At 40.2% G+C, this 26,282-nt stretch overlaps 1 protein-coding gene across 6 annotated transcripts in view; it reads left to right on the top strand.

Annotated features, from left to right (window-relative positions):
• RUNX1T1 (RUNX1 partner transcriptional co-repressor 1) overlaps positions 1 to 26,282 on the top strand; it is a 115,104-nt gene that overhangs the window by 37,068 nt on the left and 51,754 nt on the right. For 3 of the 6 annotated variants that reach the window (XM_064442425.1, XM_064442427.1, XM_009513707.2), the window contains one exon: positions 25,769 to 25,906. In XM_064442425.1, coding sequence (XP_064298495.1) covers positions 25,769 to 25,906 — 138 coding nt within the window. Of the gene's footprint in view, positions 1 to 23,279; positions 23,510 to 23,574; positions 23,724 to 24,502; positions 24,790 to 25,768; positions 25,907 to 26,282 lie in introns of those variants that run through there. The other 3 variants (XM_064442426.1, XM_064442429.1, XM_064442428.1) reach the window with 3 other exon arrangements.

Raw genomic sequence — 26,282 nt, forward strand, 5'->3', positions numbered from 1 at the left:
TTACTCTCCTCTAGGATGAACTGCCTCTCAATCTGTTCACAGCATATTTTAGCCCTTTAATATTGTGGCGTTGGTTTTTTTCAAATGGGCATTATTAGCCATCTGGGGCAGATTTTGTATTTTAAAAGTAAGCACATTATGTACAGGAGATTAAAAGGATGTGTATTTTTATGTAATCTGATATTATGTCAGTGCCTTTTGTGTACGTGTGAAGTCTTGATTTCAGAAGCATCCCTTTAGTGGTTCTGACATCTGAAGTCCTTCTTTTGGGGAAAGAACAGGAAGTAATAAAAGCGGGTTCTGGTTTATGTGTAGCGATAACACTTTTACACAAAATAAACTTGCCCTTCAAAGACGAACTGCGCGTACTGTTATAATTGCGACTGGCCGCTCACCTCCTCACTTCCCTGTCCGGGCAGAGCGACAGCAGCGAGGCTTGCTAATGAAATGTTGTAAAAGCGATTCAGATCTCTTTTAAGGCACTACTGCAACTCTGAGAAAAGTCCCTGGAAAGATAATCCCGTTAACATGCAGCTTGCAGTAACCAAGTTAACCATTTTGTCATTCTATGTAGTGAACTCTAGGAAGTGCTTATCTCTATATAACTGATGCTGGGGGAACCGTGTTCAAATCTAATACTGTACATCGGTTTGTCTGATTACTGTGAATGTGGTTTGTTTTCCTTTTTCTTTTTTTTTTTCTTTTTAAGAACAGTTTATTCCGGACTTTATTTATGAAACATTACAAATCTATCAGTCATTTTATAGTACTTTCAAAGAACAGATGTTGGCCTACAAAATGCTTTATTATTGCCCATGGCAGTATTCAGCATGGTTTCCTTAAAAGGACAATCAGTGATCACAGTCATTGTAGCCCAGAAATAATGCTGCTCTTTCAGAAGATGGCCTGGTATTAGGTCAGACCACCCTTTCTTTACTTCTGCTCTCCAGATGTGGCTGCAACTTTTTTTTTTAAGTTCATGTTTCAAAAAAAAAAAAAAAAAAAAGGGTTTGTTTTCAAAATCTGGTTTTACTTAAGATATCTCCATCCTGGAGTGCATTTCATAAATTGCCCACATATTTTTCTTAGCAGAGAACTTAACTGGCTGTAATTTTTAACACATGGCCACATCATGTGATATTTTCAAAACATTTGCACATAGCTTTAAGAAGGTCCCAGCAGAAATGATCCATCATCTCACAGCCAGCCCGTTTCTTAACAGCATATCTGCATTTTCCATTTAGCAGAGCTATATATTATTAGCTTACATTTTGGGTAGTAAAACAGTGCATTGCTGATTGTAAAACATGGACTTTATTATCTGCTGAAAATTGATTTGGCATTTATAGCCACTGTGTACTAGACTGGCTTTCTGGTTTTAACATTAGTGCTTGCAAGTGATGATTTGTTTAAAGAACAGAAACAAAATTGCCATGGACATAACTGTTAGTGTCCTAGTAACTGAACATTTGGATTATCCACCTGTTTTTTAAATACTTGCATCTAAATGCTCTTATACAGCAAAAATCTCCTAACAGTCCATTAACTGACTTGTTCTGTTCTAAGTTGCAGTTGCTATCCTGTTATATTAGGACAATTCTGTGTCTTACAAAACAAGTTTCCTGCCAAACGGGGAAAATGTGTCTGGAAGTACTTAAGTGAAGTGTTAACCTTGCATCATTATTCCAATCATCCTACATAATGACTTTATCTTCTTCAGGATTCGGATGGGAGTGAAAAGCTCTTTCCCTAAGAGGACTGTGGGTCACTAGGTTCTTCAGATACATATCATAGGGTTTGGGAGATGATGTGTAATGACTTGCTTTTCAAAAAATATTAAAAGTTTCTTCTTCTTTTATGGTAGTAATAAATTCCAAAGTCTGCATGACATTATTGCTCTTACTCTCAACCCATGGGGCTGTGAACAGCATCTTGCTATGTATCCGTAGAAAGTAACTAACACATCACGGGATGCAGATCATCCTGCAGAAATAGCTCTTAATACATATTTTTAAGCAGGGTCCCAAACACCCTTGCCCTGTGAAGATTTAGTGCTTTTCAGCTCGGGCACTTAGTTGGAGAGGAACAAACCAATCCGGAACCACACAGACTACCTTGGTGTGCACAGGGTGTTTAGGACCTATCGCATCTTGACTCCATGCTAAGAAATAATTGCCAGTTAAGGGCGTGATCATCGCAGTTTGCAAATCAATGTGATCTGTGTATACGCAAATTAAAAAAGACTTGAATACCGGTTTTGGGTAAAAGAAATTCTAAAATGATGCGATATGCCGATTTGAGAAGTCTAAATAGAGAAGTTGATGCATGTCAGAGCAGAATAAGACATGGTATATGGTCCTTTTCAGGACCTGTACCTATACCTGTACCCAGTATTCTGGTTTGCTGCATCTTTTTTTCATCCAAGTATGTACAACAAGGATAACTCTACCAAAAAAAAAAAAACACCCAAAACCAAACAAAACCAGTTAAATCCTGATCTCTCGCTGTCAGCTCACAGACAAAAGCTAAATGCACAAGATGACTTCTGCACTTCAAGCAGTAGCTAGTTTCGAAGTCCAGAATTACCAGCATTTGTACTGCCCTCAACTGTCTCCTCATTCCAGATGCACCACTGTTAACAGCTTTAAAGGTTCCCAGGCATGTTGAGCTGCATCGGTGTATGCCAAGATCTGTCTCGGTATTGACAGGGTTAAGCAGGTCAGTGCTGAGTTCACGCCTATGTCTTTTTGGGAGTGAGGCATTTCTGTATCTGAGTCGTTTGCACAGCTAGATCTGGTAGGTAATCTCAGAGGATGCCTAATGCGTATTTAGAAACATTGGTCTCTTCACAAGTGCAGGCTTACTTCTTGTTCCCAGAAATGTGTGTGGTGTAAAACGGAGCACAGAGCCAGCAATACTGAGGCGAGTAGAGATTAAATCGGGAAATCCATAGGGCACAGCAACGCTTGGATTTTGTACACAGACACAGTCTAGCCATATTGGCCTGCTTGGCAAGGCTGATTTCATTCAATATCCCACATTCACGCAGTTCCTCTGTGAAGCTGGTGAAGCCCTTGCCATGCTGTACCATGCTATCTATATTCACTGGCTCAACTCTCCAGGAGCTCAGCCATCTCTGCACCACGTTGCATTTTGCGACGTACATCTGTTCTTTCTGCGTCTTGTACACGGGAGTCACCAGACGAAGAGCAGGACCAGTGCAGGAGCTACTTCCTCCTTGCTGCCGCTGATCCCAGGCCTTGGTCCCTCCTGAAATCTTTGCTTCTTGGTCCTTGGGCAGGACAAGTGTGATGGACATTACCCCCATCCAGAATAAGCTGATGCTGTACAGCAGCTTCCCCCCCCCGCTGAGGGAATACGTTATGGGCCTGAGCTTCAGCAAGCAGAAGGAGGATTTGAATTCATGTCTTTCACTTCTGGAGGGAGGCTTCAACTCAAAAGACTTGAATAAAATCAAAGCTCACCTTTTCCGTCTTGCCTAGCTCTGTCTTACACAGACAGTTCTACTTGCCAATCTTCTGGAGCTGAGGATATGGACATCTTTTCTGGAGGAGGGAGTAGCACTGTGGATCCCATGTCTCCAAGTTACTGAGGCCTCTTGAAAGGCAGGAGTAAAGCATCCTATCTCCAGTATTTCCCTGTTGGGGAGCTGTAGGCAGTTGCTAGTTAAATATAACTAACTTTTTATCAGCTTTTCTGTCATGAGCTGTCTACAGCTACCTAATGGGAGGGTGTAGAGAAGATGGATGGAGCCAGACTCTTCTCAGAGGTGCACAGTGATAGGATGAGAGGCAACAAGCACAAGTAATGGACCGTGATAAATCCCAAGTAGATACCAGGGAAAAAATGTTTCACCGTAAGGATCATCAGACACTGAAACAGGTTGTCCAGAGAGGTAGTTGTATTTCTGTTACTGAAGACACCATATTGGACAAACCCCTGGCAACTTGATCTAACTGCACGTGGTTTGAGACAGAAGGGCATGGACTATTTGATTTCTTGAGGTCACTTCAGCCTGCATGATGATTCTTTGTTCTGCTGGATCTGTTAGCTGTTTTGGATACCCAGTCTGAGGTGCTTCAGCCCTGTGCACTGTAGGGGAGAGCAGTGCATGGCACTGGATTACGTGTTGTGTTTCAGGGGGAAATTTCAGCAGTGTTGAGCTTCTGGGCACCTAAAGTTAATTATTCATTGAATCTGATCTGAAGCCATTACTTGATTGGTAACTTGCAGAATGAACTTTGCCTTTGTGTGCTGGTAGAAGAGCAGAATTGTCACACTCAGGAATGGCTGAAAGGGCTGCACCTCTATCCTGTGGTAGCTCATCGAGCTCTGCTTCCACATCCTAAAGCTGAACTTATCTCTCTGTGCTATTGGGTTTCTTATTTTGATTTTTTTTCCCTGCTAGTAATATCTTCTTTACTGCCACTTACAGACAGAGTATGGAGAAATAGCCTCATTGTGAGCATTAACTGCAGAAGAACTTGAGACAGCAAGTTTCTGGAGACCTTGGGATTTGAGAGGCGTCGCTTCAGCTGGAGGTTCACTGACCTCTGGGTTTTGTCCCTATGCTGCAGCACACCACCTGGTAGTAATGGTCTTGCAGCTGGTTTAGGGCTGTAGTGTCAAAAGAGATACTGAACCAATCCAACTTCTAAAAATCTCCTGCCCAAATTCCTAAGGCATGAAGCTACGGCCTTACTTGAGCTTTTCCGTGATGTTGCATAATGAGTTGTGCGTTTATTTCTACTTCTTAAAAATAAAAACAACTTCATTTTCTTGCTCTTGTGACCTGGCAGTCTTGTGAAATTTTAAGGAGGAATAACTACCTGGTAGGACCCACACATCTGAATGAATTTAAATTATCCAGCCAGGTATTTTAGTATTAATGTGGATATATGTTCTGGAACAGTGCCTGCAATGTAACTGTGGTTTTAAACAGGTACAATGTGTAAGTCAAATGTGTCAGGAAATCTTTCTGAATTTCAAAAGGAAATACCGACAGCAGTGGACACAGTTATTAAGAGTACTACTTACATGGTTCTCATTCATTATGGACATCCCTTTAGAAGCAGACTGTAACAAGCTCTGCGGCATTTTACATATTGACCAAAAGAAGTGTGGAAATAGAAGAGCGAAAGGAATCGGTATTGATCACTTCTTGGAGGAGACGCTGAGGAATAAGGAAGAAAAATGTATTTTGGTAACCCTTCTAACGTACTGCAAGTTTGCGCAGATCTGGTGTAGGGTCAGGCCTATATCTCATTCTTGGCTAAAAAAAGGGGGTTGCTGTAATAAATTGAGATTTGAGGAAGTGGGATTTGCATATTCTTTAACTATTTTCCAGTGGGGTTTGAAATGATGGTTCAAGAAGCAGGAATATGTTTTACCTTTCGAAGTCCATTGCCCTTTCCCTCTTACTGATACATCTTTTGTCTTCTGGGGTTTAATGCACTATTCTGTCTTCTGTAAGTCATTTAGAAGCATCTCTAAAATTTAGCTTTGTACCCTTTCAGTTCTAATGCCTTACTGGATTTTTTTGTGCTTATAATCCGTTTCTCCAAGCCTTGGGAGCCTTCCTGTGCATCTCAGATGCAGACTCTTGTAGTCCCCCCTTTCTCTGATTCTTCTGGCGATTCTGGGTTCACTGTCTTATTCTGCTCCTGTTTTGAAACCACATCCTGCTAAAGGAGTAATCTCCTTGTTTAGTGATACAGGGCCTTTCCCCTTCCTTCTTTCAGATCTGTCCTTACTATGTGTTCCGTGAGTCATGCAAACACACATGACTCAAATAGTCTTCCTGCCGCAAGATTACAGTTTGGAAAATGTGTGCACTCGGATCATACAAAAATACAGCCATAATTTGATTCTTGCTTCTAAACTATGCATTCCAAATATATTCGGGTGGCCCTTTTAAGCCAGGGCAGCCTTGACTTTTCATTGTAGTTATTTCATAATCCAAATGAATGGCATCTCCTTTGACCTTCCTCTATGTGACTTTCCCATATCATTCCTTGAATTTTTAAGAGAATCTTTTTTTTTTTTTAAGGACTTTGTGCCTTGGAGAGCACCAGCCACATTATTTGTGGTTAGCAAATACAAATTAACATTTATTGTTTTAATTTTATTTTTCCAGTCCATTTCACCACATAATTGTTGATTGTGTAATTATATCTGCTGGCTTTGCATGAACTTATTTGTATTCTAGTTAGGTGAAAGTTTGCTAACTGAAAGTTTAGAAGGGGTCATTTTCTGTGAACGGTGTTACTGTTTCTTTTGGCTGCTTTCTTTGCTTGGAACGGTACCAGGTACATTATTTTTGACTTTTTAAACACTGCAATATACAAAAATGATCTTTAAAAGACAGGGATGCAATAACATGTTCTTTTTGAGAGGGAATCAGGGTTTGTATCAGTTTTGAAAGTACACTCTGAGAAATACTGAGTGAACCATAAGGACTTTGGGAGTTACTGATGTGGTAAAGAAAGCTGAGAGATGCTCATTAAAGCAGCCTTGGTTATGTCTGTAAAAGAAAGGGTATAATTAGATGTCCAGAGAGGTCAGATGGCACTGTCATTGAATAGCTTTGAAAGTCATTGATTTTCTTCATGGAAACTGGTTTGCCACAGAGTTTATTGTGCCTTTGGACTTGGTGTTTTTAGTTTTCGTTTTTCCGCTGGCAGAGGGAGGGCAGGGATAAAACTCAGTTTCTGGAATTCAAGTGGTCCCCATTGGTTAAGTTCATCCTTCCACAGCGCTGCAGGATCTCCTCACTGTAGGCTTCTGAAAGAGCAAGAGCTTCTTTTGATCTCATTCATATTACATATTGGAAGTAAATTGAATACCTCTATTAAGGTCAATATTTGGTTATTTTACACTGAGATCACCATTAGACTGCATCACATCTTCAGAAACAATGGCATGGTCCTTTGCAGTTTTCAAAGGGGAGCTGTGCTGTAATGACTGTATATTTGACTTTTCTGAATTCCTAATAGTCAATGTGAGCACTTTATTTTCCCTTTGCAAATGGAGGAGAAGCGAGATGCTGGCCCCTCTGGGAATACTATTTATTGTCTCTCTTTGTTAAATTTTTAAAGTATTTTGAAGAAAGCTCATATTTTTGTTGTGTTAATTTCCTTACATCTCTCTCTACGTTATTCTTTGTGGTTGTAAAAGCAAAACTGTATTTGAGTTTTCTAGATTTAATAAGCAAGGCTTCTGTGCAGGAGATGAATCCGTGCATGAAAGTTTCACTGAGAGCTCGGTATGAGAGCATGTATAGCAAGTTCTCTGCCATCTGACGGAGAGCCCGAGTTGCAGTCTTTCTTTGCCCTCTTCAGACTCCTCTGCATAGGCAGAACCATGTCTTCTGGAGTAAAAGCTGCACTTGCATGGTTGCTTCTCAGGACAGCTGACCAGTCAGGCTTCTTTCTCTGACATATCAATTGGTAGAGTAGTAATTTCCAATTCCTTTCATTTCAAGGAAGCAAAGCAACAGTATTTCATCTTTAGAGACCAGCAGAAACAGAATTTTTTAGTTTATGCTGCCTTAAAGCTTTTGCTTCAAACCACTCTTGAGAGTCTGTAAAAGCTCCAAAGGTAAAAATACTACCTACATTTCAGTTATCAACCAACCTCCCTCCATAGAGCCACAAGAGAAATTATATACTCTTTCCTAAGTTAACTACTGCATTCTTTCAGAAAGAGCTTTGTGGATGCTGCTGAATAATGCCTTTTCTTGAAAGAATACAGAAGATCACCATGCCTTGATTTCATCCCGACACCAACAAATATGATTGCACGGTCTTGTCTGGGGCATTGGTTCAAGACAGTCTTGAAAGGATGAGTGCCTATTACTTAATCACCAGGAATGCTTAATAGTTGTGTCACAAGTGTTTTTCTTTTTGGAGGCTGTAAGTGTCTTTGCTGTCTTGCCACGCTAGATATAGAATAGATGCCTTGATGAATTACCCAATGGGGATTCTGCTGCAGAAATTGATGCTCACTAAATCAAAATCAAAGCCGTGTTTTTTGTCTCCTTTGGTCATTACAGTAAAGCTACTGGTTTTTACATCTGTCTGCTTACAAGTCTGGGATATGCACACGTTGTTGCATGCAATTGCTAGGTTTTGGAGGGCTTTTTGTCACAAAATGATACGATGATGCAGATGTTCTGATACTGTTCTTTAAAACAGTTGATTGCAGATCTGATGGTGAAAGATGATCAGCAGCTAGCATATATCATCATCTTCTGATCCAAACGGGTTCCTTTGGGAGTCAGCTGTACTGTTTTAGTATGTCATAATTAAATTGAGTGCTGTTTAGGTGTCAGAAATTACTTTATAATGCAGGATAATGGACTTAAATAGACTTATTTGCACAATGCAAATCATAATCTAGCAAATTACCCTTAAAGGCTATATATTAAGAATCAAAACAAGCCCCCCAGTATTCAGTAGGAAGACAAAAAGGGAAAACATTGGTCTGATTTCTGACTCGGTCCTTAAGAGATCCTGCGTTAGAGACTATCTAGGCTTAGTAGATGCTAGAATAAGGCCTGCTATTTGTGAGTAACGGTCATAAAGTGTTTTGTTTGAAAGAAAAGCATAATTATTTTTTATTTTAGTTAGTATTGGATGGGTGCAGCGAAATCCCTGTTGGTCAGACCTTTAATATGTGGGGAAAAAAAAAATCCTTTGTACACATGCAACAGATAACATTGCCCAAAATGTCACAAGAGCTAGTTACTCAAGTTACTTCCCAGAAAAGTTCGTGTGAGTTGTGAATACTCAGCGTCTTTCAGAATAAGACTGTATTTATGAGAAGGCTAATGTTAGGAAAATAATAGATTTACATGCATAGTGAGAGCTGTTTGTAAATCAGCAGGTGGTTTCTCAAATATCAAAAATTAGCAAAATGTTTACTGATGTGATATCTTTCTGAAAAACATGTTTAAAAACACTTGAACATTAAAACTTCAAATACAAATAGCTGATTTGCTTTTCTTCAGCCATCTCAGGTCTTTCTTACTTGTGGTTTACATGCACAGACTCTTCATTTTCAGTCTTGAGGACCTAATTTTATCTTTTGTAGGGCCCAGTAGGAGGAAAAAAATTAAAATAATTTTCTTGCAAGCTATATATTTCAGTAGATGTATTTCTGTGAACAAACAGGAAAAATTCAGGTGATACTAGAAAATCTCTTTTAGTTTCGTATACATACACGCGTACTTTCATACAGAATGGTATATTACATTTCTCTTTAGTCATATAAAACCTGCTTGGGATTGAATTCATTAATGATGCAGAGCAGTATTAAAATAATGTGCTACACTTCTTTAGAATCATACATATAGGTCCAAGCGATTCTTCAGTCGTAAAAGTCAAAGAATGTCATATCTCTAATTAAAAATAAAATAAAATAAAAACCCTGTAAACTAATTTACCTCTGTGCCATTTTCATACTCAGATTTAAAGTTAAACCCTGCCCCAACCCTATAAATGGCGGTTGAATTGTGTACATCTTGTCTGAGAAGGTTTCCAGTGTGGTGAAAAAGGAGTTCAGTTCAGAGATCTTTAATCCAGTTTCCTCTGTTTTATTTGGTTATACAGAAAATCCTACCCTTCACTGCTGCCCCCCAAGTTCTTCATTTGCCAATAGTACTGAGGGGGGAAATTGCCACGCTACTTATACATAATTTAAAACAATTGTGCTAGCTTTAAACCCGAAGTCTTTCTTCATCTATCATTTATCTCATGATGTTATCTTTTGTACTCGGTACCCTTCAGTAAGCACAGCCTGACACGTCTTGTGGCCTTTACCTTCTGCGATAAAAAAGATTGAAAAGATGCTTGGCACCACCTGGTGAAGATGAGGCAACCCTGGAGAACTGTGCTTCAGGAGCAGGTGACTGATGCTAAGAAATGTGCCAGTCTAGGGACACAGCTGAAGGGTTGTAGTAGGGAAGGGGGAGGGGAAGGGAAGAAAAAAGAGCAGGAACATTAATACATCTTCCTGAGGTTTGATGGGACATATACTGCCTACTGTTCCATCTGGTGCTTATGATAGCATGGCATATTAGCATGCTGCAAGTTCATAATGTATTCAGGGCGAGAAAACACCACTTGCATACCAATTGAGGCGTCCTCTTTCTCGGAGCTGCCTTTGAATTTCAATGATGTTTATGCCTCCTAAGCCATGACTGAACTGAGCATTTCCGCTCGTGGAGGAATAACAGCAGTTAGGGACTCTGGCTCATGTGGGTTTTCGTTCGCCTCGCTCTTTATTTTTTTTCCTTTTCCTTTTTTTTTTTTCCCCCCCCTTTTCTTCCAGCTTTCTCCTCCCAGTTTATTTTGTTCGGGGAAGCTTAAAGGCAGGTTGAGGTTCTGGACTAGCTAATTACATTGCTTCTGTTAATATTACATTAACTTCTTTTTAAGGTTGTAGTCTATTGTCTTTTTGCTTATCTCAAAGCGCTTAAATGTTCTTTTTATGACATTTTGGTGAAATTACTCTAAAAGCAGTGTCACGGAGCATTTAAAAAACAGCATGTTGCAATTCTGCTTTATATTCAGATTTCCTGTATTGCTAAATTAAAGAACAAACAATACCCTGAATTCTGCATTTCATGGTAAATTATTTGGGCCCTGCGTCTTCAAGGACTTGATTTTAACTTCAAGTGTGCTACCATAATAGGATAAGTATCTGAAGTTGAACAGGTATGTCAGTCTTTGTAGGAGTGAGGTCTTTTTATCTGTCCCTTGCAGGAAGTGTACTGATACGTTCGTTTTATTTCTCCCTACCCTGTCCTCTTTGAAACTCTGCTGAGATTGACACTTGACTGGAGACAATCTCAAAACTGCGCTGTAGAAACTCTTGACTGCACATTTTGTTTCTGAACTTGTAAAAGATTGTGATCCTTTTATGGCTCAGTGCTGTGAATCGCTCTGCGGCCCTCCTTCCGGTAGGGTTTGAAAGTATGAAGTTTACACACAGGGTAGGGTATTTGATGTTGGATTTTCAAGCATCTGGAGTAATACATGAGTACTAGTCTCATTTGCCTTTGTTGGTGACTGTGTTTCTAAACTGCTTCACTTGTCTTGAAAGTCCTACCCTGAAAAAGGAGGCTAAGCTTGTTGCTTGAAGAGGGAAGGATATTAAAGCAGTATCTCTAGTACAGGCCATCTTAATGAATGCGTTTGGTATCTAGTCCGCTACCTGCACAGCTGGACGCTTGCTCCTGCCCAGAACTGACTGTGGTTTTGAGGCTTTAGATTAATCTTTAATGCATATGACTGTCATGCTAATAGAACTTTAATAAAAATGTACTAGGTAGCACTTTGAACTCCTTCACTCTGATTTAGTATTAATCCACTTGATTACTAGAAAAGATCTTGCTATAGTTCTGATCCTTCCTTTCAAATACATCCAGCCATGACTTCTATAAATATATATTTTCAGACAGTCATTTAGCCACTCTTGCATAGATAAGAAATGAAAAATGCATTAGTCATCCTGACAAAGAATAAATCGACTTCTTTTGGTTCACTATCTGAATATCTGTTGTCTTATGGCTTAAGAACATTCCTTGTTTATTGATAATGCATTTAGACCTAGATATTAATGTCTTGGCTTAAATGCTAATTATTTTTTTTTCTTAAGACAGTCAGGAAGGCTAATGTTACTGAATAGGAATGTGGAGGAGGTGGTGTGGGTAATTCAAGCAAGTTTAGTCAGCACTTACAAGATTCTTGAAATGTTTCTTGATGTCCTACAGAACTGTTAACATCTGCACGGCTTGTGAGAAGAGCCACATTTATTACAGCTGTATGCTAGCTAGAACGCAAAAGAAAAGGCGGGGGGGGATTAGAGTTAAGAATGAAGCAGCTGGCTTTTAGTACAGAGATTTATCATTTTACTTTCATTACAGACCAACAGTAAACTCTGCTTGGACTCCTTTGCATCAGCTTCTTTGAGATGGCAGGTTGAAGGCTTGGGAGTTTAGCGATGAGATACAGTCCCACAAAATGCACACAGTTTAAAAGAAAGCAAAGCTTTCAGATAAATAATCACAAGTGAAGTTCAGCATTTCAAGGAGCTCTTCCAGTATGACATAACTTGATGTGGAGCGTATGTTCAAAGTCTACATCTGAGATGGTAAAAAAAGAAACATGGATTTTTAAACAAAAGAAGAAAGAAATGGAAGTAGTAGTGGAGTAGTAAAAGCGAAGGCTGCTGGGTCCCTGCAGAACCGAGGAGGACATAGAGTTTCTTGTCCCCATTCTTGTCAGGGTGTGGAGTTGCTGGAGGAAAGGGAGGCCTGTTGAGACACTCCTGAGATCCCAGGCCTGTAATAGTACCTTGGTGTGTTTGTTTCACCTCTTCTCTCTTTTTGTGCCAGAAGAGAAATCAAGGGAAGAACAATCAGCATCACTTCTTCCTGTAAAAAATCACATACATGTTTCCAGAACCAGGTGTTTTTGGTCCAAGTTCGGGTCCCTGCTCACTCATTTCTTTCTTAGCCATTGAGACAGATTTAAACCCAAGCTATGCCAGTATTGTAGCTATTTGTACATTGTCACAATCTTTGTTCTTTTCAATTAATATAAAAGATTTTTAGAGTTTTTGTTTTTTTTTTTGTTCATCTATTTGGTGCGAATGAAAGCTGGTATTTCCTTTGTTTCCTCTGGTTAATGTAGCTCGGTGTGCTTGTTCTTACCCTTTTTTCCCTGCGCATTTTAAGTGAACTGGTTCTGGTTTTGCTCAGTTAACTTCTTTACAACGTGCCCGAGCCACTCACAGTGGGAGCGCCAGGATCTGTTTCTGTGTCTCCTACTGTTTCTTAACAACTTCAGCAACTGAGGAAGCTGCACATCTATGCTCATGTCCTTTATTGCTCTCCTTAAATGGTGCTTCCAAATAATTTTCTGATACTTTCTAATACAAAACCTATTGCGTGTTCTCTTATAGTGAAAGCACCAACAGCTACTCATTAAGAAACAAGGCACTTAGGATTGTTGTGATGAAGAGCATCCTCTTGTTGCAAGAACTCTTTTAAGAGTTGGTTGAGGTGTGTTTTTTCTACTCACACTTTTCTGCTGTCCATACTGCTGATCTATAGCAGATGTCCACTCTGATAACCTACTGTGCTTTTTATCCCTTCTATCTAACCTTAGACTTTTTTTTTGCTGTTACACTCATAATTTAATTATAGTGTGTGGCATTGTAAGAGCTCTAACATATAATTACTGCCTCCTCTTCTTTCCATTCTCCTGACACCAGAGCACAGGCAAAAGCAAACTTTTTAACATTTCAGTTATGAAAATGACTGCATTTGACTCATCAGTGTTCGGCACCTCGTACCTTCTGAAGCGGTGGATTTAGTTTCTGAAAGTTTATTTCCACTTAGTCTTGTGAAAACACATTTTATTTTAATTTTGTGCAGATTGTTGGCATTGAACAGAATTATGTGCAAAACCAAGTAGCTCTGTAAGTCAGAGCTCATAATCACCTTTGGAAATGACCTGTTAAGTTTCTAATAGGTCATTTGTATGCACAGTTACTGAAGCTACTTGCTCTGTTGCAATAATTATGAAAAAGATAATGGACAGGAACTCATTTGGGGACAGTTATTCTTGTGAACTGTTTAGCATTTCATCCAGGTACTCTTATTTTCCTTTCATAATTCCAGAATTTGCCTTGGATAGTTGTTGCAATTCAGCAGTTCTTTATTTCTTCGTATCCCAAGCAGTTTAAAGCCTACCTGGCAACTCTTGCTGTGTTTTACGTCTTCTATTCTAAGTGAAGACCATAAAGAAGCATGTCCTCACGGGAGATCCTAGTGCAGTCACTATCTCTCTATGCTTTTGAATTGTCTCTGCCATTGGGATTTAGCTTTCTTAGTATGTATGTGCTGCCAGAAAGATGTTTATAAAGATGTTTATAAAGATCTATGAGAGCTGCCCTAGAATTTTTTCTTTTATTTCTGCCCTCCTTGCCATTTGATCTCTTTGACTGATTGTAGCTCTGAAGAAAATCTCAGGTTTTGTTTGGGTCTCTGTGTTTTGGTGCGAAAAAGAAACGGTGTTAAATTTTGGTGGAGTATTTTCAAAATCACATATCATCACATGGCTACAGTTGCGTGAGTGTAATCTGGGTTCCTATGGCTGGATATGGTGTGTGACCTTAGGCACGCCACTGTCTGATGTGCTGCCTGCTGCAATTTCGCTTTTTGAGTGTTTCATATGGAAAGCGATCTGCAGAACAGGATGAGGTGGGGGGGCGTAAGTTAAGGGAGGGGGGAAACATCTAACGTGTTTGGCTGGGGTAGATGGGTGACAATAGGAGGCGCTGAAACTGGTCTTGTGTTGTAGCCAGTGTTGCTCAGTTATTCTTTGGAGGAAGAAATGTTTATAGCCAAAATTTAAAGAGAAACACTTGTTATTATGCTTGGTGCGGTGGAAACAGACTAGTACATACTGATGTGTACATACACAGCATCATAAGCTTTCCTTCCTATATCACATGGCTGAGGTTAACTTTTGATACTGGAAAGAGCTTTTCTTGAGGCATCTCCCTTGGGCTGTCCGAGTACCTTGCCATCTATTCGGCATGTTGCCTGTGCGGCCGCACGATGTCGGCTCCCTCTAGCGGTCCCCAGTCACCTGCAAAGGTCTCCAGCGACTCGTCGCCAAGGCGTGCTCCTAGCTGGCCCGTGTTTCTCGCCCCGTACCCTTTTATCCGACACTCCAGTGCCACCAGTGACCGCTGAAGATGCATCCTGGGGCTGTTGCCGCCCCTTGGGAAGAGGCTGTCCCGCTGCCCTCAACCACCCCCTGCCCCGCCGCAGAGCTACTTTCCTCATGTTGAATCTTCTTCCCTTTCTGGTAAATATGGCTCCTCTTATGTTAACGTGCTTCTCAGTGAAGCAAAGTGTATCTATCCAGATAGACCCAAAGCCAAACGTAGGGTGTTTCCACAGCACAGAGAGAGTTAAATCTGCTTTTCGTAAGGGTAGCATGTACAGGAAAACGTACTGTATTACCAAGGGTTAAGTGCATCCACGTTGAATATTCAGAGTTCAAACACATCAGACTTCTTTACTTTGTCAATATTTCTCTTGCACTTGTAGCATTGAGTGGTTTCTCTCTGGTGTCTGACTTCTCGCCCTGCAGTTTCCCCTCCATTTAACACTCCCTTCAGTGTAATTGAAGACTATTTCTTTCTTACAATTTTCCAAAGCAGAATGTAAAAAAAAAAAAAAAAAAAAAAAGAAAAGTCACAGTTAAGTATTTTTTATATACAAAATCAAATAACTGGAACTTGATTAAATATGTATATAAGTGTGCATGCACATATACACACGCACACACATATATGCACATATATAGAAATAAGCCATGGAAGCTGCACTGATCCACAAAGGTCAATACTAAATTGATGTGTTGGAGTAGTGGGTTTAGCTGGCTTGATGAAAATGAGGTTCTATAAATATAAAAAACTTCTAAATGTATTTTTTGGGTAAAAAAAAAAAGGAATAAATTTAATTTGAATCTGCTGAGCATGAAGCGAAGCATGTTTTGTACAACTGTCAAGCATGGAAATGCTATGAGACCTGAAATTGTTTTAATATTTTGCGTATATTTTCTGTGGGTTCTGCATTAATTGCTGATTATTATTTTTTTTTTCAATTCAGGCTTCAGCTGTGTTTTTTTTGTTGTGGTCTGATATTTAAAATTCAAAACAAAAGGAAGATACTTTAAAAGAAGGAAGTTTTAACTTTTGTTGTGCAAGACTGCTGTGATGCTTTAAGGTCTAGAAACATGTGTAACTATGCCCTGTGAGTGGTCTCATTAGTACCTACAGCTGTTTTCAGTACCTATAGTAAAGCACATTCCTGAGTGTTTCTGGGGCTGGAGTCTGCAAAGCTAACCCAGCACCTCCCTCCCTGGGTGAGCCAACCTGATTCCTGTGCCCATGTGAATTTGTGTAAATTCACTGGCTTCAGAAAGGGGGTTAATTTGGTTTTACATTTGTTGGTCTGGTTTTACGTGACATACAAGTTTCTTCCTTTCCCTCTTCCTTTACGTACTTACATTATTTCATATTAACATTTAAGTATGCATGTGATATATTAGGCCAGACAATTGATTTGAGATATGCTTTTGTTTCTGCTAACAGTAACATTTGTTTTGCTTGTGAGCTTATTTGTCAATAAGTGATATTACCTCACTTAAGACAGTATTTGAGATGGAGGGTCTTAATTTCGTGTGAAGTTTCTGAGACTCTCTTCCCCCCCCTCCAACCTCCCCACTGCTGCTTTCAGGTGTGATCCAGTGCCCAAAGTAAAATACAGTTGGTGTGACATGCAGCACTGAGGGAGCTGACTTATAACTAATAATGAGTATTTTCTCACACTCTGTCTAGACAGTCAGTCATGTAAACACAAGATGTCTTTAATGGCATCATCTGATGATGTGAAATGATAGTCTTCCAAAGTGTGTATTTCCACAAATGCTGAAGTACTCATTAGGGTAATAAATTGCGCTACTTGGTATTATACACTGGCAATCTTTGAGATAGGGGAAAAGCCTACCGTTTCACTTTTCTGTCGCTAGTAGTGGCAGTGAGTAACTGTGGCAGCACCTGAGTGAGGGTTTCTGGGGGAAATATGCTTCAGTGTATATTTTTCATTGGTGGATTAATACCTGCCTTGGCTGGCTGAATACAAACGAAGGAGTTAGTATGCCTGGCGACTGAGGCTCGCCGATTTCCATGTACACCAGCCACACAGCTAAAGCACTCTGAATGCCTCTGGCTTTCACAAGGAAAAGGACTGAGATCTATATGGGAATATATATGCCATTTGACTTAGCAGCCTAAGGAATGAATGAATTAGAGGCTTTAACTCTTCTTTTCACTGATTATATGGGGAGTCTAGGCTGATAATCTAGCTGTCTGTGTTAGATGGCAGAAACGAGCAGGCTTCCTTGAACTGGGCTGGTGTTTGCTGGAGTGGGAGTTTGGCTGCCCATGCTTTCTGTCTTATGAGTGAGGTCTTGCTTCCCAGGCCTGTGCATCTGGCCTAACAGAACAAGCTTTTCATCGTTTGAAATATCACTGGGAGGAATTGAGTTCTTGGATGGGTAAAATGGTGCGATCTGATAGAGCAGGTATTTAGGAGCTTGATCGACGAGGTGAGGAGCAGTCTGTCCCAGACTGGCCAACGCCACTGCACACCTTAGAGGATCTTGACTTGTCCGTGACAAATTCCACAGTTTAAAAACAAGCAAAGCCATATGTATGCCCATTACCTTCTCGGTAGGCTCTATGTCATCTTTTCAGATGTATAACTCTGGAAAAATATCACCTCCTACACCCATGTTTGATTCTTTTTGAGCCTAAAGGATTTCTGGCATGTTTTGTAAATACAAGCGGTGCCTTTTGAAAGTACAGCCATAATAACATTTTTGCTGGCAGAGTAATTTAATACCTAAAGTTACCCTGAATCTAAATAAGTTATTTTAGATTATTTTATCTAGTCTGGATTGGATACTTCAGGTCTAGTTAAATCTAATGGAATACTGGTATCTGTAGTGTCTTAGGACTTTTCTAAAATGGGTACAGCTGTGCTTTACACTTCGTGTATGCAGATTAAAAATAAAGGAGTTCATATTCATTTTGCTTCAGACTTTTAGCTGTGTGTAACAAACTATTTACTGTTAATTTAGGACATTACAAACTTTGGATTAAAAATGTAAACATGCTTCTGCAGGGCAAGTTTGGAAATTTTAATTGGCATTGGGAGAGAAAATGTTCTGGTGGGAAGGATGTGTGCTGTGTGTGGTTGAGAACGTAACAGCATACAAACAATACTAATTTGATGCTGATGGCATTTGAGTTTCTTAGATATCAGTCTAACTTCATCTGTAGTTTGTCAAATAGCATGCAAACCTGACAAGGGTAGGTCTTCCAGAGAAGACGGTACAAAAAGGAAACAAATTACTGGTCTGAGAGCCTTTGGGAAGGCGCATCTGAAAACACCCCAGTGGCTTCCTCTATAGGTATAGGAGAAGTGAAGGGAGCAATTGCTGATGTGGAGGGGTTGTCACCTCTGTAGCTTGTAAGGGAGGCCAGGGAGTGGGTTTGGCCAGTGGTTGCTCTGGTTGTTCTTCGGTTCTTCACGCTGGAGGTGGTGGGCTCCTCTTCTTCACTTTGCTCAGGCCTCAACGTTCAGTGAGCTGGTTTAGGAATAGCAGTAATAGTTCCTGTGACATGAAAGACAACCACTCAAAACACACAGTTCTTAGTTTGGTAGCTTGTCAACAAAATAAAGCAGAAAAGATCCAGGAAACAATATAAACAGGGAAATAGTGTTTCGATAATGACTGTGGGACTATTTGCTTATTAACTGCACTAGTTATGCATACATAGAGCCATTTTCGTGATGCTTGGTGGGATATTTAGAATAAATCTGCATTGTCTTCACCTTCGTTACAGGCCAACTGGTATGTATTCAGCCATCGCAAGGGAACTTGTAGACTTTATTTTCTGGGGAATTATGGAAACTTAGGGCAGCTGTCACAACTCGGCCCTTAATTTTGTTTGTCTGTTCTTGCTAAAGTATTTCATAAACCGTTGTGGTGGTAGTAGATCTAGATTTAGAATGTATTCTTCTTCCCTGTGTTCCTTTGTACGTTCAAGTGATTTTACACGGTAAAATTTGCAAAGCCAGGAAGGGGGAAGGAGAAAAGAGGCATTTAAAAAAAAGGTGTGATTCTGAGAGGAGTCCGTTTTTAATTATTAAATAACGGAAAGTGAATTTATTATAGTTCTGAAATTGTCAAAACACGTCAGATTGTTAAATGAGAGGAAGAAGATTATTTTTCTACTTTTTCCTCTTCTAAAATGAAATTATGTGGTAAGACAAGTTTATTTCTTTCAGGAGAAAATAATATGTCCAGGAAGTCAAAGCCATAACATTTTTATCTCAACTCTGAGACTGAACTCACGCATTGCTTATTTTGTAACATGTGTAATTATCTGGTCCTCAGTTTCAGTCAGAAACTCTCACCCTAGAGAACTGAATAGAAAGAGCGTGCTTCTGTGGTTTTGTTTCATTGTCGTGACAGTAGGACCAGTCAAGGTACCATTACGGGTGGCCAACATGACGCAAAGCATTGTCCATCATTCACCTACTTTACATTATCGACAAGCTCTTCCTACCAAAAGCAGGAGACAGTAGCACTAAAATCCCGTTCAGCTTTTGGGAAACAGAGTGGGGATTGTATTATTCCCAAGGCTTTATTTTAGCACGTCTGAAGAAAGCTCTGATAACTTGGCCTGAGATACCTTCAGTGAACTCCCAGGATGCAGAATTTCTTCTAGCTCCTGCATATTAAATGAGAAGAAATGGGTAAACTGAGTGTGCTTTCATTTATTCTGAATAATAGCTGGTGATATGAAATGTTCAACTATCTGAGCAGAGGAGAACCAGGATAGGACTGCAGTAAAGTCGTGCTATTGCTTCTGCAAAAGGGTCCTCTTCAGTATGTGAGCTTCATACCCAGCATGCTAAAGGGGCAGTGAAACGTTATGTTGTCTTGAAAACTTTGCTGTACGTGTCTGTCACTCACCCCACGTGCATTCTCGTTCCTGCTGGATAAAGCTTGCAGGGGTAATGTTTTGTGACAAAAGACGGAGTCTGAGTGTCTGAGCTGCTTTCTGATACTGCCCTTCTGCAAATCACCTAGGGAGTAAAAAGCTCTCTGCTGGGAACTGGAAACTGGGTGGTATTTTCTTTCTAGCCAGTAACGTGACTGCATCTGGTGCTGACAGAATGTTATGTCTATATTACGCCTGTTTGAGATCAGTTGTTTATTGTGCAAAAACATCCATTGTGTTTAGGTACTTGTTTATTCATTAAGAAAAAAGTCAAAAGGGCCAAGAGGCGAATGGAATGCAGAGTGGGCTGCTCTCAAACAAGTCCCAGGCGTGCTTGGCTGGGAGAGGGTCTGCAGCGGTGTCATCCAAATATCGCGTTTTATGGCTGCATCACAGGAGTTCCAGGTTTCCCCAGGTGTGCAGTGCACAGGGTGGGTAGGCGTTGCCGTATGTATCAGGCTTATACTGTGCATTCTTGAATGAGTCTTTTTCAACCAAGGCAGATACCTTGTAATATTGCCCTCCTCTGCGTAGTGGCAGGTCCGAGAGTCAGGAGTTGTGGGTCTCCACAAACACTGCCTTGTAGCAGTGCTGTCTGAAGGAGGGAAGGTTCTTTACTGGCTGTAGCGTGATAGTGATATGGACGAGAGAGCTGTATAATTTGTCCTCTTAGGTGGGCTCGTGGGTTTCTGTCTCCCAGTTCGTCGCTTATATGACTTACAACCTATAGTTACCTGCTTGCAGATTCCATGCTATCCCTCTCAAAATAATCAGAATTAGTCCAATTTCATCTAGGTAACAATCATCAGTATTAAATCCCACGGATTTAGGTCTCAATTCATATAATTTGGGTGGCGGAGGTGGTTTCTAATCCTGTGTGTCATACGCGGGGTTTGTTCTTTCTGTGAGTTTAAAGGAAACAAGACAATGGGTTCTTTTAATTTGGCAGTTTTTATTTTTATTTTTAACATGTTGGCACAGAAGTAGAAGTACTGTACAATCAATATATAGAGCGTCTTTTAAGAATCTTTCATGCCTGAATCTACATCTGGAACTGTTTGCACTAACTAAAAGTAAAATAAATGCCACAGCGTATTATACCATACTTTTTTTCATTTAAAAAAGGAAATTGAAAACACACCACTCCTAGAAATGCTTGACATTGAATTGGCTATTGAAATGGTATCAGTAAAGTATTTATATATTCCATATTTTGTTCCATACATGAGCTTTCCTTGATGCGTTAAACTTGGAAGGGTGCCACGTGAGCTGAAATATTGCCATATATGAAAGACCGCCTTGTTTTAAAAATGGACTAAGTCTTTTAGGGTACAGGAAGTAAAGTAAATCAGTTCGAATACATGCACATCTCTCGTTGCCCCTGCTGCTGCACGTTTTACTTTGTCTGTTCCCTATTTGTCTTCAGAAGCTGCCTGTGCTTATGGTAAATATCAGTGTTCACCTAACAGCTAAATATAGTGATAAAAATAACTCCTACCATAAAAACTGAATGAATGACAAGAACAGTATAGTTTCATGAACCAAGAAATCGACAGAAGAAATATCATAATTTAAAGTTGGTTTTACAACATTCTTTAATTTAAAACGGAGCAAAATACTTCTGTGGTAAAATCACAGCTCCTTACTCTGCTGTAAAAGAGATTCAAGAATGTATATTTCAAAATGTTTGGGTTTTTTTAAAAATAAAAAATATAATCCAAAGCAAATGCAATAGATCTCTGCATACTTGAAACATATTTTCTGAATTTATTCTAAGTCTCTCACTGCACCAGAGGGTTGTGTGTACGGATTAGGACTAGACCATTATTTCACCATCTATCTCCATCCTGAATTGATTGCAGCAAACACTGCAGAATGAATTGCAGATGTCTTGTTTTCCCTCCGGTTTGGAGGACCTCTGGTTTCAGCCCCATTTGATCTGAACTGGGCTAAGGAGTGCAAGTCTGTCAGTGTTTAGAGGGATTTGGTGGAAGAAATCTTTGCACCTGAAAGAGGTTTCTCTGTATGCACAGCCTGTGCTCTGAAATGTGTGGTGCTGTGGGATACTGCCTGGCGTGTCCCTGTTAATTCAGGATTATTGTTTGAAATGTCAGAATCCAACAGGAAAAACAAAAAAAACAGACCTAGCTTTGCAAATGGGTTGTTTGGTTTGACACAAAAGCTTAAAAATGTTTTTGAACTCAAGAAATTAAGCCATTTTAAGACATGTTTTTCCTTAAAGTTCTTCCAAATTTCAGGCAGTTCAATGTATGTGCTCCTGTATTACAAAACCAAAGTTAAATGTACATGAAATCTTACACAGGCAGGATTTCACATGTCAAAAATAGTTTTTCCTCTTGAGGGATTCTTTCTTCCCGTCCCAAATCCTCATCACCTCTGAATGTACGGGTAGCAGAATATCCACAGAGAGTTTGTATGAAAAATGTCTATACATAAAGGCCTTCACGGAATAACGTGGTTAAGGTTAAGGGGAGACTTGCCTCGTGAATACAATTTGAATACCATTTTGTCTTTAGCTTTCAGATCACCAGGCTATTTTTCAACAATTAGAATAAAGTGTGGTGTGTGTTTGTTTGGTTTTAAATTAAAAAAAGTAATGATTTGCAAAAGCTGGAGTTCTAGGCTAAGTAGTGCTTTTATCAGCAGCGGCGCTGCTTCGTGCTCCATCAGCACTCCATCCTCTGAGAGATGTTCCTCTTAAAAACAGAGCTGCTGAAGTTCTCTGGGGTTGTGGGTGGTGGGACAGAGGCGGGTGCAGAGCCGCTGTAGGCAGGTGCCCCTAGCCCCATAGCTGCCTTGGAGGTTGGGGAACCAGCTGTAGAGGCAAGGAACAGGTAAATAGTAGCAGTGAGAGCAGAATGGCTCCTGCAGGAGTCTTGCTGTTGAAGAGGGTGGAAAGGTGGGATGTAGAGGCTGAAATGGAGCAGGCTGTTCTCCTGGGTGGTGTGGTAGTGGTGGTGTCTTCCAAGCACATGGTAAAGTTACATTTTGGCATGATACTTCTTCAAAACCCCCAAAATACGCCCCCCCAACCCCAGCGGAATCTCTGCTCTGACAAAATAATCTTGTACCCTGGGTAGAAGTGTTTTGAGGTGTGCTTGAAAGGAGTCTTATATCTCCTTACAGAAGGCAGGGCTAGGGAGCTTACAGGCAACCAGAGATCAATCTGTCTGCCTGCGATCATATAGTAGCAGAGTGGGGTTTAGGCTTTGTAAGGGGGAGAGAGAGGTTAAGCAAAGGTAAGTGGTTTGTAGAGGTTTTTTTTTAACCCTAAGAGGTACAAAGAATGGTAGTTAGGAGAATCAAGCCTAATGTCATTAGACTTATATGAGAAGTACAGGGGTCTGTGGATAATTTCAGTGATCTGCGGACCGGGTAGCAGACACTGTTCGAGGGAGTAGAAACTGGTTGGATCATGGTAGAATGGCAATCTGAAATTGGAGGGCAAAACCAACACAGTTTCCCACTACCGTGTTCAATTTAAGTAACAAAACATTGCCAGCTTTTTGGGAAAGCCTCCCCCCTCCAATCTGAGCACGTTTCTGAGCAAACCTGAACTTTGAAATGCAGCAAAGGAGGGGAGCAAGAGCTGTACAGTTGGTTACAGGCTTGGGATCACTTCTAGTTATCAACAGCTGAATTGGAGGATACAGGCTGTGCCTGCTCGCTGCGAGCAGCAGACTGTTAGAGGAGTTCGATTTCTCTCACTCCTTCTTCCACCCACCTCCATCTCCTCTGTGCCTGTGTCTGCGCTCCCACATGCTTCAAATCTGTGTACCTGGACTGCCTTCCTTAACAGTTCAATGTGAGTGTTAGCAGAATGAAAACCAGATGGACCAGCAGTTCCCACTGTTATCTCCCCACCAGCTCTGGCAAGCCTCCCTTTCTCTCTCCTTTCTTGGCATGGCAGAAATATTTGCCTTTATTTAGGAGGGCTTGGGCTCACTGCTGTGCCTCTTTCCCTCTGTTGCAACATGAGCTGAAAGCTATTTATTCCCTTGTTGCTGAGGTTGGTTGAGGTGAGTGCAAGATGAATTCGGCTATTAAGGAAGCAATTAACATTTCAAGACGAGTTTTCATAGTTCTTTATATTAAATGAATAGCTTGTTGAAGATATAGATGTAACTGTTTTAGTATAGTGATATGGAAAGGAAATTTGTATAGAATATGTTTAAAAACTTGCTTTTGTTTTCCAGAATGTAATAATTTACTGTTGCTTGATTTGCAAATCAAACCTCACCTGTCTTTGTAGCAGCCTTAATATTTAAGCTAATCATTTTGGATACTGTTCCCTACACAGCTGAGGTTTGCTAGGCTTAGATCAACATTACAGATCCTGTAATACTGTATCTGTATTCCCTCCATCCTGTTCTGGGGGTGTTTCACTGCACATCTTCCCCAAAGTTATCTCTAAGTTCTGTATGAAATTATTGCCTTTCCCTGAGAGCTGAAGCATCGTCTGTAGGCACTTCTTCAAAGGGTGAAGATGGCTTCTATAATTGCAGTACCTGACACACTGTGTCTCTGGGACATGCTTCCTCAGTTTCAGGCAGCTAAAGATTAGTATCTATTAGGCATTGTGGCGTTGTTAATTTTTGTGTGGTGGTGGTGGGTTTTGTGGTTTTTTTGTTTGTTTGCTTGGGTTTTCTTTACTTTCTGATAATTAAGTGTCTTGAGGCTCTTTTAAACATACCCTGCCTTTGTTAAATGTGTGCATTGTGTGTAATTTCTCTTAGTGACTTTAAGGGCAAATCTTAGATATGATTTTTTTGAGTTAAGTTTGCATGTTGCTAGTAAGAACAAGGAGAGCACTTCACAAAGTGGAGCGACAGAATTTATAGAATGTGACGGACTTTGCTATTGTCTTGAATTAAAATTACAGACTTACATGCTTACCCATTAGCAGCGACACTTACTTGCTTTGCAAAATAGTTTAATAGAGCTCAGAAGACTTGTGTGGGACAGCGTATAAAATAAATCTGACCCCCCAAAGAAGGGATGGAAGAATTTAACTTATGCCCGTTAAAGGATAAATTTGATCTTACTCATCTTTACTGAAGAAGGCTCGCTAAAGACCTGGCATGAGTAAGGAAGCCTCAATTTTGCTTTCAGTTGGTAAATGTCGTCACGTTTTGTCCATTCACGATAAATGAAACCTAAGGGTTGGGTGGATTTTTTTTTTTAATTTTAACATAGAGGGGTCCAAAAAGGTGTTGGAAAAAGAAGATACTTCTATATCAAATATCTCGTGTTTGTAGATCTTTAGTTGCAAGAGAACTGTTCTGTTAGGTTTTCTGTCTGTTTTTTGCCCTTTGTTTGTTTTGTTTTCTTGGAGAGTTATGTTTCTACTGATCTTGCAGGTTTTGAACATTAAAGTTGTTCTTAATGTGTGAAGGTGCAAACTTAAAATGCTTTTTTAAAACCAGTGGTATGTATGTCTGACAACTGACTTACCATTTTGGCACCTTGTGTTTATTTTTCTGGTGAATGTAAGAAAATCCAGGGGTAGGGTGGTAGAGTGATTCCGGAGGCTTGCAGTATTTAACAAAAGTATCTCTCCAGGATTAGAAAGACAAGCAATGGAGAGGGCAGCAGGTGTTACAAAGAGACACGAAGAGAGCTGTCTTCAACCAATATCCCACTCAATAGCTCACCTGTACTGAAGAGCTTCAGGTTTTAGTTCTGGAAAAGCTGTCATAAGGGGATTTATTACCTTCCTGTCTCTTCGTCTGTTTTTGCCTCCTGGCTAATGTGAGAGCCTTGAAGGGAGGTGGCGTTACTGCAGCTCCAGGAGTGCTTGGGAGGCAGCATCTGTACATGCTAGAAATAAAAACAAAAGATAATGCAGCACCGCTACAAATGAGGTCTTACCATCTGTGTAACACCTTCTTAAGTAAGGTTTAGATGATGTAATTTGGGAAGAGCACACTGGAGTAGATAATCGGGTGTAATCTTTTGCGGCAGATGCTGAAATGGCTCACTTCTTGCGTTAGCTTTTAAGTTGTTGTCAGAGGGGGTTTGCTTGGGGATATAAACCAGTGTGTTCCTGTGGTGTGTGTTGCAGATCGCACTGAGAAGCATTCCACAATGCCAGACTCACCTGTGGATGTGAAGACACAATCCAGGCTGACGCCTCCAACCATGCCACCTCCTCCCACTACCCAAGGAGCTCCAAGAACCAGTTCATTCACGCCCACAACGTGTAATTAGACTTATTTTCTTCCTTTTCTTCCATATTCTTTCTATTCTGTGTGTAACAAACCAAAATATGTGAAGGGAAACCTGCGTGACATGGCAGGAGCAGCATTTGGTTGTACTGTGATAAAGTAATTAAACAAAACCAAGATCCCAATGGATTAATGCAACTTTAAGGTATTAAGACATTCATCTCATAGTTGTGTTGTTATTTCATTGATAACTTGGCTGCAGTATCAAAGAAGAGTGAGCATTTTTTTTCCCCCTGTACTTAATGCTCAGATCAGTCCTTCTGTGAGAAGTACAGAAAACCTTCTCTTTTATGCCATTCTGTTGTTTAAAGGATCCTGTTTGTATAGAAACTTCAGGGGTTTTGTTTGTTT

Source organism: Phalacrocorax carbo, chromosome 2 (assembly GCF_963921805.1).
Source record: "Phalacrocorax carbo chromosome 2, bPhaCar2.1, whole genome shotgun sequence".
NCBI lineage: Eukaryota > Metazoa > Chordata > Aves > Suliformes > Phalacrocoracidae > Phalacrocorax > Phalacrocorax carbo.